Source organism: Tubulanus polymorphus, chromosome 2 (assembly GCF_964204645.1).
Source record: "Tubulanus polymorphus chromosome 2, tnTubPoly1.2, whole genome shotgun sequence".
Taxonomy (NCBI): domain Eukaryota; kingdom Metazoa; phylum Nemertea; class Palaeonemertea; order Tubulaniformes; family Tubulanidae; genus Tubulanus; species Tubulanus polymorphus.
In genome coordinates, this window is record NC_134026.1 from 1,795,399 (window position 1) to 1,814,018 (window position 18,620).

Consider the following 18,620-nt stretch of genomic DNA (forward strand, 5'->3'; position numbering starts at 1 on the left):
CGCCGCTCACAGGTGGCAGCACTGTACGGATCAAACAATAGACTGGTTCCGGGTTTCTATTTGGACGGGCAACCAGTCTATTCAATAAAAAATATACACGCTTTACAAGATTCCCTCATTCATAAATCCACCATCACATTACAAGTCTTTCTGACCCAAGTAAAGCATTATTTTGTCAGGTTGATAAAAGAAATTTGGTTTGAACTAAAAATGAAATGTGTCCCTACAGATGGCAGCACTGAACGGTCAGTTGTTTCTGATACCATATAATTCTGTTATTTCGTCCATAAGAGAAGTGTTTCGTCGCACCGATCATGTCTAAAGTTGCACTTGTAAGTTTCTATATTTTCACATACCGTATACTGTACCCTGCAGTGCTTTTTGGAAAATTTCTGTCTTCTTTTTACAGTGTTGAGTCTACTTAACGTGAGGCTTCTTACTTGAACTTGTTGAATAATGACGAATGTTAATAGTTATGTAACTTTTTATGTTGTTAGTTCTTAGGGCTAGAACTAGACTATTTATTTTTGTCTGTCATTTGTCGTCGATTTTTTTGGGAAAAAATACAAAATCAATTAAGCTTATAATCAATTATTTAAAATCAATATGGGTCAATATGAAATTGATGGTTTATTTAGACTGCGCACAGTGTCAGGACAGGGCGGGTGTTAGTGTGGTCAGAAGATTCAAAATATCCCAAAAGAGTAAAAAAACCGGTTCACTATATGGAACTTGTTTTTGTGCAGTCAAGAATTTTTTTTACAGGTAACTGGTGGTAATAAAGGTATTGGACTCTGTATTGTAGAGTTGCTTTGTAAACAATTAGGAAAGGATTGGAGTGTTTACTTAACTGGTAATAATTATCCCTAGTCGTAAATAATTTACAAAACTGCAAAACATGAAATTAATTAACATTTCAATAAATATTGAATCTTTATCAGCAAGAAATGAAGATCTTGGAAAAGAAGCAGTTAAGACGTTAGCAGCAAAAGGACTTCAACCGAAGTTTCATCAACTTGATATAACCTCATCTGAAAGTATCAGTAACCTGGCTTCTTATCTAAAAAAAGAATATGATGGACTGGACATTTTGGTGAATAACGCTGGAATTGCATTTAAGGTGAAATCTGAGTTGAACTACTGTAAAAATAAGTGAAAGATATCGACAAAGTTAATGCTCAAATTGGTTCTTCATTGTAGGCCGCATCAACAGCACCATTCTCTGAGCAGGCTGCAGTTACTAATAAAACTAATGTTACCGGAACCCTGAATGTTTGTAACTCATTGTTCCCACTGCTGAGACCTCATGCCAGGTATCAATCATCTTCCATCATACTTATAGACCTGTCGTTTGTCATTAATCTATTGTCAATGTGACTATATAAAAGATGTTTGTATTTCATGTTGCAGAGTTGTAAATGTTTCCAGTATGGTGACACGGTTTGCCCTTGAAAAATGTAGCCCGCAAATACGTCAGAGATACAATAACCTGAAGACTATTCCAGAACTGGAGCAGTTTGTGAATGAGTTTATCGAGTATGTCGATCTCGTCTTTCATTGCAATTTCATTCAATTCTTTGTATAGTTTATCAAGACATCAATATATTGTTTGATTTTCAGATTGGCTCAGTCAAATACTCACAAGGAAAAAGGTTTCCCCGACAGCGCATATGGGATTTCTAAAATGGCAGTCACCAAAATGACTTTCATCCATCAAGCGGAATTTGATAAAGATTCACGTGAAGATGTTATAGTTAATGCTGTAAGCAATGAAGCGTAGTATTCATATCTTTAAATTCCGTTTTTTGCTATGCATAAAGATATTTTAAAATGTCCATTTCAGTGCTGTCCAGGATACTGTGATACTGATATGACGTCCCATAAGGGACCAAAAAGTGCTATGGATGGTAAGCTATCACTTTCTAAAACTCATATCGGTTTTAACTTAACATTCTAGTTTAATAAACTATTTTATTATTGTAATATTTTTAGGTGCCGATACTCCGGTTTATTTGGCTTTGCTGCCACCGGGAACTTCTTCACCGAAAGGTCAGCACGTCGAAGACAGAAAGATTTTCACTATTCAGTGAAGTCAAAACGTTTCATCGTGGTTAAGATGAGCTATATATCTACTGTCTACATCTTGTATAGACTATTTGTGTGATATTCAGATTTTCGGTAGCTTACATTTGTACTGAATACAGGCTTTGCTGATAAATTTGTACCATTAAACATTCAAAAAAGAATAAATTTATTAAGTTAAAATCTCTTCACAATTTCTTTCTTGACATCTTCGGTTGATATATGGACGTAACCAGGCGAAAAAGGAGTCAACTGTGATAACAAAATCAGTCACCAAACTAAAAACCGTTTTGCGTTACCGGTAGTGCTAAACAGCTTTAATAGAATGAGTTTAGGAAATCGTTTGCACTTACTAAACCCAGGATGGTCTTCACACAGAATTTCAAAAGAGGATTACACTCATAAGTTGGGCTGTAGAAAGTCTTAATTTTACATTGAAAAACGAAGTTGTCGTATGGGTGGGTAAGTTAGATTGGTAAATTATTAAAGTTTGACGTGTAAATATGATGTATCAATTTCACAGTACCATACAGTATAACCAGACAGGCCACAGACATAAGTTTCTTCTTTTTTTTAACATACATGTATTAGATAAAGGCAAAAGTTGCCCCATACGTAGTAGTCTAGTACCTAGCCGTTGTTCCCGTCGGAACCCGTTACAACGACTGGTATTCAGACTATACACACGTAGGCGAACCAAACTGAAATGTTAAATGTAACGAAAGGCTTTGAGGGCTTGAACTAGGGAAAAGATTAGCCCAGATGGAAGCACTAGTGCATAAATTTACGTCATTCATATTCGTCAATCATTTGACTTGACCCCGGTGTGTCCTCTGTCTCATGATTAATTCTGTTTATTTGTCGCACCGATCATGTCTAAAGTTGCAGTAGTAAGTTTCGTTAGTTTCATAAACCGTAGACCCTACACTGCTTGTATTTAGTGGAAAAGTAATTTCTGTGCTTCTTGCGATTGTCTGAACTTGTTTCAAGTTTAAAGTTCTCAGCGATGATATAGCCTATTCACTTACCCTTTTCTCATGTTGCCGAACTTGCACATCATAATACCTTAGTTGACTAGAGCCTGTACCAGTACACCAACCCCAACCAATCTGTTTTTGTGCAGCCTAGAATCATTTTTTTTTCAGGTTACTGGTGGTAATAAAGGTATTGGACTCTGTATTGTAGAGTTGCTTTGCAAACAATTAGGAAAGGATTGGAGTGTTTACTTAACTGGTAATAATTATTCCTAGTCGTAAATAATTTCCAAAACTGCAAAACATGAAATCTCGTTTGCAGTGAAAATATTTCAATATTGAATCTTTATCAGCAAGAAATGAAGATCTTGGAAAAGAAGCAGTTAAGACGTTAGCAGCAAAAGGACTTCAACCGAAGTTTCATCAACTTGATATATCCTCATCTGAAAGTATCAATAACCTGGCTTCATATCTAAAAAAAGAATATGATGGACTGGACATTTTGGTGAATAACGCTGGAATTGCATTCAAGGTGAAATCTGAGTTGAACTACTGTAAAGTAAGAGTGAAAGATATCGACAAAATTTAACGCTCAAATTGGTTCTTCATTGTAGGCCGCATCAACAGCACCATTCTCTGAGCAGGCTGCAGTTACTAATAAAACTAATGTTACCGGAACCCTGAATGTTTGTAACTCATTGTTCCCACTGCTGAGACCTCATGCCAGGTATCAATCATCTTTCATCATACTTATAGACCTTTCGTTTGTCATTAATCTATTAACGATGTGACTATATAAAAGATGTTTGTATTTCATGTTGCAGAGTTGTGAATGTTTCCAGTATGGTGACACGGTTTGCCCTTGAAAAATGTAGCCCGCAAATACGTCAGAGATACAATAACCTGAAGACTATTCCAGAACTGGAGCAGTTTGTGAATGAGTTTATCGAGTATGTCGATCTCGTCTTTCATTGCTATTTCATTCAATTCTTCGTATAGTTTATCATCAAGACATCAATATATCATTTGATTTTCAGATTGGCCCAGTCAAATACTCACAAAGAAAAAGGTTTCCCTGACAGCGCATATGGGATTTCTAAAATGGCAGTCACCAAAATGACTTTCATTCATCAAGCGGAATTTGATAAAGATTCACGTGAAGATGTTATAGTTAATGCTGTAAGCAATGAAGCGTAGTATTCATATCTTTAAATTCCGTTTTTTTTTGCAATGCATGAAGAAATATTGAAAACCTTATTTTCCAGTGCTGTCCAGGATACTGTGATACTGATATGACGTCCAATTCAGGCTTAAAAAGTCCTATGGATGGTAAGCTATCACTTCATATCAATTCGAAAATCAATATCATATGAAAAACTATTTGATTATTGTAATATTTTTAGGTGCCGATACTCCGGTTTATTTGGCTTTGCTGCCACCGGGAACTTCTTCACCGAAAGGTCAGCACGTCGAAGACAGAAAGATTTTCACTATTCAGTAAAATCGACATATTGCATCCTGGTTTTAATCTTTTTCCCCTTGCATAATACAAGAGCTAGTTGCAATTTATCTGTTTGATGTTCACATTTTCAATAGCTTAATATTCATTTGTACTGTGTATGGCTTATGCTAGTAAAGTTGTTCCAATATATTATCCATAAGGCTAGAAAAATTGATACCTTGTTTCTCTGCTCTGCTGAGCTTAAAAGTTGACCCGGCCGGCCGCCTATCTACCCTATACATTACTTTTTAAAAAATCGTGATCAATTTTACCGTAACAGACCCGCAGCTATAGAACTGAACAGATTACAAATTGTATTATAGCTAACAAAAATGACCCGGCCGCTGCGAAGAAACAAGGTATCATTTTTGTTTAGCCTAATTATTGATATAAAATAAACTGATGTGGTGAGAAGCTGATGACATTTTCTTTCTTAATCTGGAACTTGAGAGTCTGAGTTATCCTCTTTGGACATTCATCTTTTCGCAAAGAATCCTCGGAATTGATACAGATATGTACCGTATGCTGGAAACCCTGACTTGAAGACCAAACATCAATGAACCAACAAAACAAAATATGATTTAGATTACAGTGGAAAATTCAACAAACTTATCATTATTCAACTATTCATATTGAAGATGGAAATTTCTATTCAAATCGCACACAAATGTTCACAAATAATTTATATACTAAATAAAAATTCAGCTACTAGTTGTCAATCATTATTTCTGTTCAATTTCCTTCTTTCCCTTCATCTTTTTGTACAAGAGAGCGGCACATATTGTACCATACGTCGCCAGAACAAACTGAAAATACATGAGAAAATACATGAATACATACGCCACATATTTAGGGGTCATTCATTTATTACATACGCATTAGAGGAGGGATCAGTGCAATTGTGTACTGTAATGCTTAATGTATACGAAAAAATGGCTGATTTTGCGTACAGAGGGGGAGGGGGGTTGAAAAATTGAAATTTTATGCGTACGTAATTAATGAATGATCCCTTATTAGTTCCAACCTCCCAGGGCTGTGGCTAGCGCTTGAATTTTGGGGTCAAAGAGAAACCCGAAATATGGCAGTTCTAAGGGATATAAAAATCATATTTGCAAGAAGGGCACTTTAATTTAATTTCCCAAATTTTTTGTTTTGGAGGGGAGAGGCAAACTTCCCCTGACCTCAGCTGCAGGCAGGTATGAATCTAGGTTCACATCCCATGTAGACATAAGGTATCTAACCACAACAATGCAGTTAGTTTCAATATACTCTATTCAGCAGTGAGTGGTGTCTGAAACCGGGAGAGGGGGGGGGGTGGTTCCTAAAAACTTGCCCTTTTTAACATTGAACCCTCAGTCTTAGTTTGTGCTTTTACTTACATTTAATCTTCCTCGTTTAGTATAAGAATTGAAGTAATATTTCAAGCCAGTGTATTTGTATTGCGATTCGTCAATTCCAGCCATAACGATCTAGCAGAATAAATGTGAAAAAATGGGATGTTAAATAAATCTTCTTTTAATTTGAATTTGTCTTCAATCAATCTATATTCCTATTTCATGATAATGTACCCAACAATTTAACATAAAATCTTTTCCTCTGATGATTCAATGACATTGTACAGTGCACGATAAAGCGCTTAAAATACGTATTTAGTTTTCAAATGTGTAAAAAATACTCACTGAATCAGGAAAAGGAAATTTGTTCTAAATCGTGAAGAAATGTAAGGAGGTCACGAACTTTAGGGTTGTGGATAATTCACATACGATGGCGCGAACGGTCACGCAAACGGTTAGGTTCGAATCCCACTCAGCAGGCCTACATCCTCGCTTGCCAGGGTTTATTGATCGTCGCATTCGAAGTTTGTTTGTTTGGTTTTACGTCGCTTGGATCTTGGTTTCCCAAAACTAACCCTATAATCCTATTGGATTATTCACTGGTCGTCGCATCGAAGTTCAATCCTTGAAACTAAACCATCTGACGGACACTGTCCAATTGAACAGTCACTTTCGCTCGATCGGCGCACGAGCGCACGGGATACCATGGCTGAATCCGTGGCCCCTGACTAGAAATGTGAAATATGGCGGCTTGAATAAAGTTATTTGTTCAATCCTTCGCAATACAGATTGCCAATGGTTCCTCTGCTATATAGTTGAAGTGTAAAAAAACTTGTTTTCTGTCTCAGTGCGTCCTCGTCCACACTGTGTAGATATGCACGAAAAAACAGAAAATATCGAAGTAAGTGGGGCTAGCCGTTTTTCGTGACGCCTAGACATCAATTCAGAATTATGTATTCCCCATAATTAAGTTATAGTGTAGTACAAGTAACCGTTAAAAGCCTAATCAAAGCTTAGATTTTATAGATGACACATTTGTTGCATATGTGTATTCTATTATTCCGGCAGAGATTTTAGCAAGTCTAATGAAGCTTACGGTTAAAGAGTGACAGATTGCGATTCCACCTGATACAAACTGTATTCCATCTTTCACATTATAAAACCTCTACAACCCGTAGTCACAACGGTTCAGTATAAATTTCCTAACTGTAGAGAAGAGTTAAAAAAGGATTAAATATGGGTTGCCCTTTGGGGAAACAGGCACACAATATCATGCAAATGGCTAAAAATATAAGGAAAAAAGGTGTAAGTATATTTTACTAATAAAGGTTTCCCGACCTTCCTATATGCGAGTTGTTTGTGACGAATTTCACTTTATATCTGTTTGCCCGCTTTTTGCCAATTTCCGAAAAGCTTGCCTTATTTATACGAAGAGGTCTCAAATATTTCGAATAACATTATTTTTTGTCACACATTAACTGTGGCGTGTTATCTTGGTTAGATATTAGCCTTAGCTATCATCCATCCAAAATAAAACAGAATTTCGTTTCTGATATTATATTGTATTGACGTTGTATTGTCTTTTTGCTCTAAGCAAATGTAGTTTTGTGAGCAATAGAATACATCCCATTCTATTCTATAAACTCAATATAATTCATTTTAAAAGTCAAAGATAGTCGATTGGACATTTTTGAATTTTGAAACCATGTAAAATATGACAGATTTTCATAATAAGTATTCTACATAGTATATTTTGAATAGGTTTCACAATTAGACGAGAAACCTTTTAACTTTTCGACATTTTCGAATGAATTAATATTTTAACTGTTCTAGGGAACAGTCAGGGCTAAACAGGATTTCGATCCAAATGAAGCCGCCCAGATTCTGAGAAAAGCCGTGAAAGGTTTAGGTGAGTGTTAACGGATGTGAGGTGATGTATCGATTGGTTAACAAATGTATAAATTTGTATCTCTATCGTGTATTGCGCGCGTCTTACAGAAAATATCACTATGCGTGAACTTGTTCTTGAATTTAGGAACGGATGAAGACGCTATCATAAAAGTACTGGCCGGACACAATACGCTGCAGCGAATGAAAATTTCCGAATCATACAAAAGTCTATTCGGCAAGGTAAAGTAATTTCCACTTAAAGCACAGTGTATTTAGACATGATTGATTGATGCCTTCGATGATTTTACATCTCAGGACCTGGTTACCGATTTGAAAGGCGATTTAAGCGGCAATTTCGAGCAACTGTGCTGCGCCTTGTTTGAAGATCCCAAACAGTATGACGCAGATCAGCTCCGCGCCGCCATGAAAGTATGTAAACATTTGATTAAACAATATCATTGAATATTCATTAACTATAACAAATGACGATCAGACCATCGAAATATTGAAAATCAGAGCTGTCTCTTCCAAGTGATCAATTCTAGTGTATTGTATAGGGCTTAGGAACTGATGAACAAGTTCTTATCGAGATAATTTGTACGAGATCCAATGAGGATATCCAAGCAATAAAACAAGCTTATCAGACCCGTGAGTATCCGCAGACGAATCATACTTGTGAGTAAATCATTTCAGTATGCATGTTATCAATTCTGTATATTGAAAATTTACATTTTTGAAAATTCATTATTACACGTGCGATATCTAGTAAATACTCCCAGTTACTGAATAAGCTTTGGGTCGGTCAAATTTTCAGACCATATGCGAAATCTGGAGAACGACCTGGAAAGTGAAACTAGCGGTAATTTCAAACGCGTTTTAGTAACAATAACAAACGCGGGACGCGATGAAACCACGATTATCGATGAAAATCAAGCTATGAAAGATGCAGATGACTTATATCAGGTTGGAACATTCGATTTAAGTTTTTATACAAGAGATTACAAGACCGTAAAGAAATAAAACATGAATTCGTTTTCAAATGCCCGAGGCTCCTGAAATCCGGGCTTCGCTCTTTGTCGTTTTCTCTGTAATCATCATTTCCGATTCTAGGCTGGAGAGGCGAAATTTGGAACCGATGAAGCAGTGTTTAATTTGATCCTCTGTAAACGTAGCTATCCACAACTTTTAGCCACATTTGACGCGTACCGAGTCGTATCGAAAAAGACGATCGAAGAGTCAATAAAATCAGAAACAAGTGGAAACTACAAAGACAGTCTCTTAGCCATCGGTAATTATACATAAGATAGGTCATTCCGGATGATTAAACGAATTTGCAATTAATGAGAAAAATTCTTAGAAAAAACGTTCTTCAACTAAATGACGATCATAATTTCAATCTGATTGACTGTTTGCAGTGAGATGCGTGCGCAATAAGGCCGCCTTCTTCGCTGATCAACTGTATAGAAGTATGAAAGGTTTAGGAACAGACGATAATACACTAATCAGACTTATCGTCACCCGATGCGAGGTAAATTGAATTGATAAATGACGATAGTTTTACTTCAATATTTTTCTGTCTGTAAACAAGGATTTTTTTCTCTCTTTTTAGGTTGATATGTACGAAATAAAAGCTGAATTCGTTCGAAACTACGGACAAACACTGGATGATTTTATCAAAGGCGATTGCTCTGGAGATTATAGAAAATTGTTGTTAGAACTGATTCGAGACTAAAAATGGTTAAAAATCCATCTTGTATCATGGACGTATCTAGTTTATACGTCCATGCACAGACGAATAATATCCATCTGTTGCTAAATGCACCGATTTCCTGTCTCCAAAAAAACTTTTAGGCTAAACAGAAATGATACATTGTTTCGCCGCAGCGGCCGGGTCATTTTTGTAAAATATGATAAAATTTGTAATCAGTTCATTTCTATAGCGGCCGGGTCTGTTACAGTAGAATTTATCACGATTTAAAAAAAAAGTAATGTACAGGGTAGATAGGCGGCCGGCCGGGTCAACTTTTAAACTCAGCAGAGCGGGAAAACAAGGTATCAATTTTTTCTTAGCCTTAACTGAAAACGTAGACACTAAGCATGGTCTATCGTGATAACCTAGACACTAAGTACGGTCTATCGTGATAACCTAGACACTAAGTATGGTCTATCGTGTGTATTGTCATTATAATGTATATGCCATTACATATATAAATGCGGTATTCCTGCAATATATATTTTTAATTGTATTAAAGCCTGTTTACGTTTTTCACGCTGTTTTCGTTTTGAATACAAGCTGTGACATTTGTATACATTCCGATATATTTTATACATATGTAAGACTGTCATTTATATGCATGGTTTAAAAAAAACAGAAATTTTGTCTTCCGCGTTTGGTCGTTTTTAATCAATAAGGTTAATGTTGCACGCGAATAAAATATTGTTACATATTTATGTGGATATGGGTAATATTTTAAAGGTTTATACCAGTTAAGTCCCTTATTTGAAATCTATTCCCAGGTACCATTTTAAGCCAGTTCAAATGATCTAGAATTTGAATACAGTTTACTGGGGGTGTGATAACATATATGATACTATTTTAATTCAATCTGTTGCTGATGTGAAAATACAGTTCATTTCTCAATATCACATGTATACAAATGATATCTAATAAAAGTTATGTCATCATAGAGTTGTTTGTTAGTAGTGAATCCCATCACCTTTTTTCTTTCGTTTGATGGATTGTTTTTTGGTGTTAGGCTCTGTGCTTAATAGTGTCTGAGTCAGCCACCCTTGACTTCAAGGCAGCACCTTACGGTATGTGACGTCAGTCAGACAAGTCACTTCCTGACACAGTAGTTCCCAAAGAAAAGTTTGTTCATCTGATTTAAACAGATTTGTGTCAAATAAGATGATGCGTCCAAATGGAAAAGATATACAGAAGCCTATGTTATTAGCTGATTTTGATGACAGCGCGTCTGAAGATGGAGAACTTGTCGAACATTTTTCTATGGCAAATTTGAACAAGAAATCTAGAACTCCGAATAAGAAAAAGTAAGTTTGAAGTAATGTCTGATCTCTGTTGAACAAGTGCAGTATAATCAGTTGGGAGACATCTAGTATCCCCCTGTTTGATAAGCAGTTATAGGTATGGTCCTGGTCCGTTTTAAATTTCGAGTAGAGACTTGATGATAATACATTAAAACTTAGTTTGTATAGTATTCGTGCTAGTATGACCTAGTTTGTATATCATGTCAAACACAACTGTGACATGTCTGAAATTGTGAGCTCAGCCATATCGTATTATATTCCAGGTATAGGTTATTGACGAATAGGTAAGATGAGCTAAATAGCCATGAATTTATCCAAACCACCTTTTTACCAGCCACATTATATCCATATCCATGTAAATCATCCTGTACCCCAGAAATCATTTTATCTTGAGACAGTGTGTTGCAGATAAACATCAAATATTGCTTCAGCTTCCATTCCTGAAAGGATGCTTCACAAACTTATAACAGAAACTAACCAATGCTCCCATAGAAAAATTTAATGAAAAACAATTATTTTTTCAATCATTCGTAAATCTGGTGCAATTCTCTTTTTGTTATCGCTAATTAAATGGCATTATACATATATTAATTAAGAGAATAGATGATTACCAGGAAATAATAGTCCTGAAATTACCATGCACTATAAAAGGTAATCAAAAAACCGATTTGGAAAAAACCCTTACAACCTAACTGAGAAAGATTTGTAGTTCATGAGGCAAAAATAAGAAAAACTGTATGGAATATAAGCAATATGAATCTGATTTTCAGGAATAAATCCAGCCCGAAACAATCAAACTGCTGTAGTATGCGAATGCTTTGTACTGTGCTCTCATCACTGTTAGTTATCGCTTGTATCGGAGTTTTGTTCATACTTTGTTATATACTGATGGATGAAGTAAAGCACATTAAACAGTCTATGATGAAAGGTATGTACTGGTGGTGTGCAGTATAGGACGAGAGAACAGTGACTTATCTGTGTCAGTGAAACATCATATGTTTAGAGTAAAAACAAAAAATGTAGCCTAGCTGTATTTATGGCGTGCTTCATTTTACATCTAGTCTGGTTTGGTCTGACTTGTCTGGTTGAAACATTTGTTTTCAATTTCAATCATATGTTTTAAGGATTCTTTGCTGTTTTAAAAATAGAAATTTGAAATCAATGTCGGTTTTGGGATAAGGTCTTAAAGCAGTTTTAGGTTTATAGTCTAGGTTTACAGGTTCCGTTTTCTCTTCGGAGGTTCATTAATTGAGGCTTTAGTTAAGGTCTATTGAAGGATTCGACCCCTCTTATCCACTTGATTTGTAAACAAATACACGTGCGATTTTCGCGGCAGTGACGTCAATGTGATTTACAGACCAATCACTGGCGCGATGATATTTAGCCCGTTGCGTAGCGTGTTTACGGAAGTAAATCTAGATGAGATTTTGGAATTTCCAAAATTTCTTCCGATTTTAAGTCTCATATTACGCCGTTACCCTCCAAACTGGACGGCCAAACCCGCATCAATGTGGACTTTAAACCAGCCAAGAAGATGAAGAAGCGCCGCGAACTGGACGCGCTGGTCAGCAATGGAAAAACAACGAAGAGAACGAAATCATCGAAGAAACGGGGCCACGAATTATTACGTTCTGAATCCGACTCGTCGGAAGAGGAATTCGCTCTACCTGCTCAAAAATCCGTGATACGAACGTATGTAAAATAGTAGTTGCTTTGAAACGATTGAAATACGACCATAATGAGAAAGAAACACATTATAATATCTGATTTGAAACTCAGTAGAGAGTGAAGAATTATTCATACATGAACTACTGTGAAATTGAAGAAGATTGCATGACATCAGAGCAGCATTTATTTATTGATTTGATTTGATGAAACACTGTCACTGTATCCCTCACTCCTGTTACAGTTTTCAGATGAAATAGTTGAATAGATATCGAAACCATTTCAAATATCCCTATTCACTATTTCATATTAGGTGTTGTGGATTTCTTCTTTCTTCGTCATCTGACCGCTATATCACACGATATAGCATTTAGATAAACTGTTTTATTCAAATGGATGTGGTATTAGTGACCTGATCGTGGAAGATGGTTTAATTTTTAGGCGTGGTTCCTTTTGGAAATGCCCGTTGTGTTCAGTTTGCGTACCGATCTGCATTTTTATACTGGTGACTATCTGTTTGCTGTTGGCCGGTGCTTTAATTTGGATGCAGTTAAGTTTACGCAGAGATATTGAAATTCTAAGGCGTAAAGTGATATCAGGTAATTTTGTGGTTGATGTCGGGTATTTTTGGGTGTCGTATCTCAATCGGTATTTTGTCATTCACGTTGGTTTGTTTCTGTTATCTAGAAGGATGTTTATTTGTTATGAGATATGATGTTTACACTGACTGTGCCGTGATATGTTCTAGTTTTGATTGTTCTGTTACCGCTTTGTGTGACATGTGACGTGGCTATTTCATAATGCATTAAATGTATATAAAACTGATGAATTTGTGAATCTATTTTTCTGTCATTGATCGTGTAAAGATATGTCGATAAATTCTGGCATTTGTTGAATTAAAATAGAAATTAATGTGAATTATCGACTTTTACTGAACCTGTTACTTTAGAGCCATGTTTATGAAACCACAACACATTATTAATCTATTGTCCTGCCAATGATCTTGTAAGGATATGTTGATATATTCAGGCATTTGTTTGACGGCTTGATGCGAAGTGGAAATAGATTTAAATGATTGCCTTTTACTGAACCTGTTACTTAAAAGCTTTTTGATTGGATGCAACTAAGCAACAGCTAGATATGGATGGGGGTGATAAAAGATATTTCTGTATTGATATTTTTATTGAAAATGCATAGTTTGTTGGTCAGGAGAGTCAACATACTTGTTTGTAATTTCAGTGCAATCCGGAAGTGAAAGTACTCCTGATCAGTTACAGTCGCTTCACACAAAAATAACTGAGATTACGAATTCAATCGAAGATGAGAAGAGTGGTCTAACCCCACTGTCTAATTCTATCATCAATATCAATAAACAGGTAATATTCATCGATGTTTACTTACTGTGTCTCTGAAGATGGGATTTAGCGGAGAAAAATCTCGAAACAAACTAAATACATGCATTGAAATATCATCATTGCGGGATCATTCATTTTCTTCATCGCTGTCACAATGCATTATTTTATTCATTATTCATCAATGTTGTGTATTCTTTTTCTTGTTCTTTACACACTGTAATGAACCCTACATTATACTACTCAATCAAATGTTTTTTTAGTTGAAGTTACTCAATTCTACTACAAAACAATTGTCTCAGGGTTTAGCCGCAGCCCCAGAGCTTAAAAATTTGCCGAAACAGTTCAAACAGATTACTAAGGTAATGTTGCCTGGCATTCATTCGTGTGGGCTTCTCTATATACGCGGGTAATAGGCTTATATACAGTTAACTGAATATTAGAAATGTTGAGAATTTATTTTCAGGATATCGCGACTTTTGAAAATAATATAGCAACTGTCAAAGATGATATCAGCAAATTCAAATCACACACTAGTGCAAAGAATGTTGATGTTATCCATAAAATAGAGTCTTTAAAGGTTTGTAGTAATTTCATCCTCAGACTTATCAAAAAATTTGGTGTCGATTTGAAAACTTTTGTATTTTCGTTTCAGAAAATTGTTGAAACGTTGAAGCAAAATCAAACCAAACCGTCGAAAAGCAATAATGATAGATCAGCTGGAACTGAGAATCATCTTCAGAAAGACATCGATAAGATGAATGATGAACTGAAGAAAATGAATTCAACTTTTGATAAACATGTATCTGTATTGACAGATTTAGTAGAAAAACAACAAGTTAGTTTCAATTGTAGTTTTTTACACATTCTTTAAATCGTTAATCTGATTCCTCTAATGTTTTATATCCAACTTTTCACATTCATTCTTCTAGAAAATCTTGCAAAGTTTAGTTAACAATTCCAATTCAATGTCCGATCGTATTCATGAAGTAGAAAGTTGGCACGCCTCGAATCATGTGACAACCGCCAATCAAACAACGGTCAACGTAACTCGCATTGTGTCTGAAGTACTCGATAGATTGGTAAGTTTCTCGATTGTGCCTTGTTTGATTTAACGCCGTATGAAAAATATTGAATAGAATATCAAAAATATCATTCCAATTCTAGTCATCCATGAATAAAACACAGGAAAGTGATAAAGAAACTCATGAAATGACGTACAACGATACTAGATTTTACTCGGCTGTCAATTCTGTTATCGATAAATATATGGTAAAAGAAAAACAGGTACGGAGTTTATCGCAAACGTTTGTTTATACCCGGTCATCGATTTGATTTTGTCGGCTGATGTTTTTGTATATACGTATTGCAGATTTTGAATTTGAATATGTCCGAGTTTAACAGCTCGTTGCAGAGATTTAAGATGGCGATCAGTTCACAGCAAACGTCGCTTTTAGCTCTGAAAGAAGCGCAGCAACAGTTGACAGTACGAGTGAAGACTATTGATAAAAGTAAGAATCTGGAGCAAATATATCGGATTCACGTGTTATGCGTGTGATTGTTTAATTGGGACCAATGAAATTCACCTGGTTTGAGACGATCTGCATTAAACATCATATTTTACTAACATTTATATATAGATGGACCATAAGTCGATTTCTGGATCAAAATCCAGATTAATTAAACAGATTCAGATTAAGCCAGTTTGTGAACGTATTCTTATCAACAAAATGTTATGTTCATTTTCAGAATTGGACTCGAATAAACCGATGGGAGGTCTGTCTCATTTGAGTTTGGAAAACATTCGAACGAGGAAAGGTATTAATTTAAATGCACCAATCATTTACAGTTTACTGTATTCATTATTGTTTAATGTTTTTCAAAATCATTAGGAAAGATCTTTATTTATAGATCTATCACAATTCGTTATTTATGTTGCTTTTGATGTGCCTTGTTTTAAAAGAATTACAGCAAAGACATTCGAGACATTATTAGCATGAAAAATGTAATTCCAATAGTAGATTTATTTCTAGTAATAATGTTGTGTTGTATCATATATTTGTATTTTTCTGATTGTTGTAAACATATATTTGTTGTTATTACGTGTTTAGAGTTGCAGACTATGTTTAATGAATGGGACAGAGATCATGATGGCAAGATCAATGTTAGCGACATTAGAAATGTGAATTTGACCACTAAAAACCTGACGCAATATGATAAAGATAATGATGGCTACTTTACTATCAATGAAATTGCAAACGCGTTCAATTTGACTGCTGTTCCTAAGAATGAAACTTTGAATCCATCGAATTTTTCAACAACTGCGTCTCCATCAACTTCATTTCCATCAACTGCATCTCAATCAGAATCCTCTTCACAGACAGCAACTCGAGGTATCATTTCCTTGTCCTGTTTGCACAGATAAATTCCCATTCTCCCTCGAGTATACAGGTATCAATCTGCAGCCTGGTTACTGATGACTCAAATCTTTATCAGCATTCTTTTCATCCAAACTTCAATATGATCATCCAAAAAATCCCCAAAAGAATTACTTACAAAATGTTGTGAGGTCCAGACTGCAGATTGATACATGTATGTGCAGAATTGTCAGCAGTTATTGTAGACATGTGTTGTTTGTATTACAGGTATAAGGACTACGAGGGCATTAGCTAACCCTGATTTACCACCACTGTATAAAGTAGTCGTACCTGGTATTGAAAATAAAAGAGGTATGAAGTTCATCATCCTTTAACTTTCCATTCTACTACACAGTCTTTTCCTAATAACATATATATTGTACGTTGAATTGTTCTTTATTTTCAGCATTAGAGAATGCTTTTGATCAATGGAAACCTTTCACTAGATTTGATAATTTTGTCACATATCACGATATAGAGCGAGACCTCGGCGCATTAACGCCTCCTAAGAGACTGTTCAAAATTTATGACTTGGATCATAATGATAAATATTCACTAGATGAACTGATGATGGCTTTTGGTCTGAAAGAATTACCGCAAGAATTGGCCCAAGGTACTGACAGTATTTGAATTTACCTCTCAATTGCCAGTCACTAGCAAGTGCTAGTTACTCACACATGGAAGTAAAGGACATGTTGTTTAAATGCTAAATCATCATCCAGATTACGCTTAGCTTTTCGTGATATTTCAATGGTTTTTGTGATTTTTTTCAGGTCGGACACAAATAAAAATGCAAAAAATACCACACAGACGTCGCAAGCGATCTATTTATCGATTACGTAATCGTATTCCATTATGATCACTGTCATGAAGCTTGAAGCCTTACCCATTGTCAAACCGTTCCACACTGTTATCACTGTATAAATTGTGTCTACATAGTACATATAATGTCATCTCATGTTTGTTTCCAACGGCCATTGCAGAACAAATTCGTTGTGATTGTTTTTCTCGAGAAAACAAGTCATTTGTCTATTGATTCTAGTGTTCAATTGTAGCTTTAATAATTATCTGATTTACTGTATCAGATATGATATGGATCGTTATATGTTATAATAATGTATCGGGCTAGTAATTTCCCGGTAATGCGATCGAGTATTAAGTATTCTAGATGTTTTGTTGTCCTGCTGTTAATTATGACTGTATATCAGTCAGTAGTGTGTAATGAGTAATTTGTATAATTAGTTAGTTAAAATGATTGAAGGCCCAACAAATATTTCTGACGATTTTAGAATGATTACCTGTAACTATATGTATCCTGTAGTTCTATTAGAATCTTCAATAACTGCATTAGAAGTCTTGTGATGACTCTTATTCTGTATTTATCAAATGGCATAATTTGTAAATTCTCAAGTCGAGGGCAGTCTCAATCAAGAGATTTTTGATAGAAAATTGTATTAATCTAGAGATTAATGTTAAAATGTTGTTATGAATAATAAGTTTTGCAGTCTTTGTTAGAACTTATTCATGTATGGTTATCTCATTATTTCATAGTAATCTCTTTGTTTCAAGTTACAACTGTTTGATTCATTTCCAACATCATTTGCTTCTATTTGTCTTGCCTTGTGCATTTACCGCAAACATCAAAAACATCGCCCACATAATATACTAACGCAATATTCTCTTTTCGCAGTGGATTCTTCAGTTTGTTTTGCTTGAATACACATAGATGATTCTATCGTAGAACAGACATAAGTCTAATAGATGCTGGTTTGAGACCCGAGATTTCAAATACCAATAGTATCTGAGCGAATCAAATATCTGATTTTATTTACGACGAACTGAGAAATTTGATTCTTCATCTTTTCATTCACTAATTTTATTTCACATTCTTATTCTTGGTGTTAAAATAGTTAAATTCCATGTCCAATCATTCCAATCTAACGCTTAAAGCATCTGGAACTGAATCAGAAACTGATGCAGAAATGATTTACTGGTTTGATGTAAACGTAACCGATGAATTATGTATCACTGTTGACTAATGTATCATTACATTCTTGTGTATATATTTTATGTACTAGTTTGTGAATAAATAAAATCAAAGGTGCCATTTTAAAAGCAATTGTTATTTATGATACGCTCTATGGAATTTAAGGAGGGACACAGTTAATGATATAGATATCTTTTCCGCCTGATTGACACTTGATATGGTATCAAATTTCTTTGAATTTGAACCTATATGGGCATCAGCTTCAATGCTAGCATCACCACTATCCCCGCATCATTTCTCCTTTAGCCTAAAAGACCGACGGAGTGTTTTAACAGGACATTTCATTCTACACCACAAGTTAAGCAGTTAT

General features: G+C 35.2%; 4 protein-coding genes across 8 annotated transcripts; 3 read left to right on the top strand and 1 right to left on the bottom strand.

The window, feature by feature from the left end:
* The first annotated feature begins 238 nt into the window (after positions 1-238).
* LOC141900899 (uncharacterized) lies at positions 239-4,971 on the top strand. Its single transcript, XM_074787960.1, has 16 exons — positions 239-332; positions 766-853; positions 942-1,120; positions 1,201-1,313; positions 1,411-1,536; positions 1,621-1,762; positions 1,844-1,937; positions 1,993-2,086; positions 2,948-2,972; positions 3,228-3,315; positions 3,410-3,588; positions 3,671-3,783; positions 3,881-4,006; positions 4,094-4,235; positions 4,322-4,385; positions 4,460-4,971. Exons 1-16 carry the CDS (start codon positions 315-317, stop codon positions 4,555-4,557), a joined length of 1,689 nt encoding a protein of 562 aa, XP_074644061.1. The 5' UTR covers positions 239-314; the 3' UTR covers positions 4,558-4,971.
* Positions 4,972-5,147: 176 nt separating this feature from the next.
* On the bottom strand, positions 5,148-6,346 carry LOC141900500 (ATP synthase F(0) complex subunit k, mitochondrial-like). Its single transcript, XM_074787419.1, has 3 exons — positions 6,237-6,346; positions 5,937-6,026; positions 5,148-5,363 (listed from the first exon to the last, which is right to left on the bottom strand). The coding sequence occupies exons 2-3, from the start codon at positions 6,018-6,020 to the stop codon at positions 5,280-5,282; spliced, it is 168 nt and encodes a 55-aa protein (XP_074643520.1). The 5' UTR covers positions 6,021-6,026; positions 6,237-6,346; the 3' UTR covers positions 5,148-5,279.
* A 288-nt stretch (positions 6,347-6,634) lies between these two features.
* On the top strand, positions 6,635-10,449 carry LOC141899502 (annexin A4-like). Of its 3 annotated transcripts, none has more exons than XM_074785860.1 (9): positions 6,635-6,792; positions 7,725-7,800; positions 7,927-8,021; positions 8,097-8,210; positions 8,339-8,456; positions 8,596-8,744; positions 8,892-9,069; positions 9,197-9,309; positions 9,391-10,449. In XM_074785860.1, the coding sequence occupies exons 1-9, from the start codon at positions 6,766-6,768 to the stop codon at positions 9,511-9,513; spliced, it is 993 nt and encodes a 330-aa protein (XP_074641961.1). In that variant the 5' UTR covers positions 6,635-6,765; the 3' UTR covers positions 9,514-10,449. The 3 variants fall into 3 exon arrangements, with proteins under 3 accessions (XP_074641961.1, XP_074641959.1, XP_074641960.1); XM_074785858.1 differs by lacking the exon at positions 6,635-6,792 and adding an exon at positions 7,024-7,196; XM_074785859.1 differs by lacking the exon at positions 6,635-6,792 and adding an exon at positions 7,025-7,196 and having other exon boundaries at positions 8,339-8,429.
* A 135-nt stretch (positions 10,450-10,584) lies between these two features.
* Positions 10,585-18,373, top strand: LOC141900150 (uncharacterized). 3 transcript variants are annotated; one of them, XM_074786917.1, is made up of 15 exons: positions 10,585-10,832; positions 11,093-11,113; positions 11,600-11,757; positions 13,734-13,870; positions 14,110-14,208; positions 14,313-14,426; positions 14,502-14,684; positions 14,779-14,928; positions 15,014-15,133; positions 15,219-15,357; positions 15,596-15,664; positions 15,958-16,239; positions 16,492-16,575; positions 16,670-16,876; positions 17,037-18,373. In XM_074786917.1, the coding sequence occupies exons 1-15, from the start codon at positions 10,690-10,692 to the stop codon at positions 17,120-17,122; spliced, it is 1,992 nt and encodes a 663-aa protein (XP_074643018.1). In that variant the 5' UTR covers positions 10,585-10,689; the 3' UTR covers positions 17,123-18,373. The 3 variants fall into 3 exon arrangements, with proteins under 3 accessions (XP_074643018.1, XP_074643020.1, XP_074643019.1); XM_074786919.1 differs by lacking the exon at positions 11,093-11,113; XM_074786918.1 differs by lacking the exons at positions 10,585-10,832; positions 11,093-11,113; positions 11,600-11,757 and adding exons at positions 12,217-12,521; positions 12,936-13,093.
* Positions 18,374-18,620: the final 247 nt, after the last annotated feature.

Coding starts and splice junctions, on each gene's coding strand:
- LOC141899502 (XM_074785858.1), top strand. CDS start 7,128: ATGGGTTGCCCTTTGGGGAAACAGGCACACAATATCATGCAAATGGCT. Junction 9,070..9,196: donor AGACAGTCTCTTAGCCATCG/GTAATTATACAT, acceptor GACTGTTTGCAG/TGAGATGCGTGCGCAATAAG. Junction 9,310..9,390: donor TTATCGTCACCCGATGCGAG/GTAAATTGAATT, acceptor CTCTCTTTTTAG/GTTGATATGTACGAAATAAA.
- LOC141900500 (XM_074787419.1), bottom strand. CDS start 6,020: ATGGCTGGAATTGACGAATCGCAATACAAATACACTGGCTTGAAATAT. Junction 5,364..5,936: donor CTAAACGAGGAAGATTAAAT/GTAAGTAAAAGC, acceptor ATGTATTTTCAG/TTTGTTCTGGCGACGTATGG.
- LOC141900150 (XM_074786917.1), top strand. CDS start 10,690: ATGATGCGTCCAAATGGAAAAGATATACAGAAGCCTATGTTATTAGCT. Junction 13,871..14,109: donor TCATCAATATCAATAAACAG/GTAATATTCATC, acceptor ATGTTTTTTTAG/TTGAAGTTACTCAATTCTAC. Junction 14,929..15,013: donor CTGAAGTACTCGATAGATTG/GTAAGTTTCTCG, acceptor TTCCAATTCTAG/TCATCCATGAATAAAACACA.
- LOC141900899 (XM_074787960.1), top strand. Junction 1,314..1,410: donor CTGCTGAGACCTCATGCCAG/GTATCAATCATC, acceptor TTCATGTTGCAG/AGTTGTAAATGTTTCCAGTA. Junction 1,537..1,620: donor TTTGTGAATGAGTTTATCGA/GTATGTCGATCT, acceptor TTTGATTTTCAG/ATTGGCTCAGTCAAATACTC.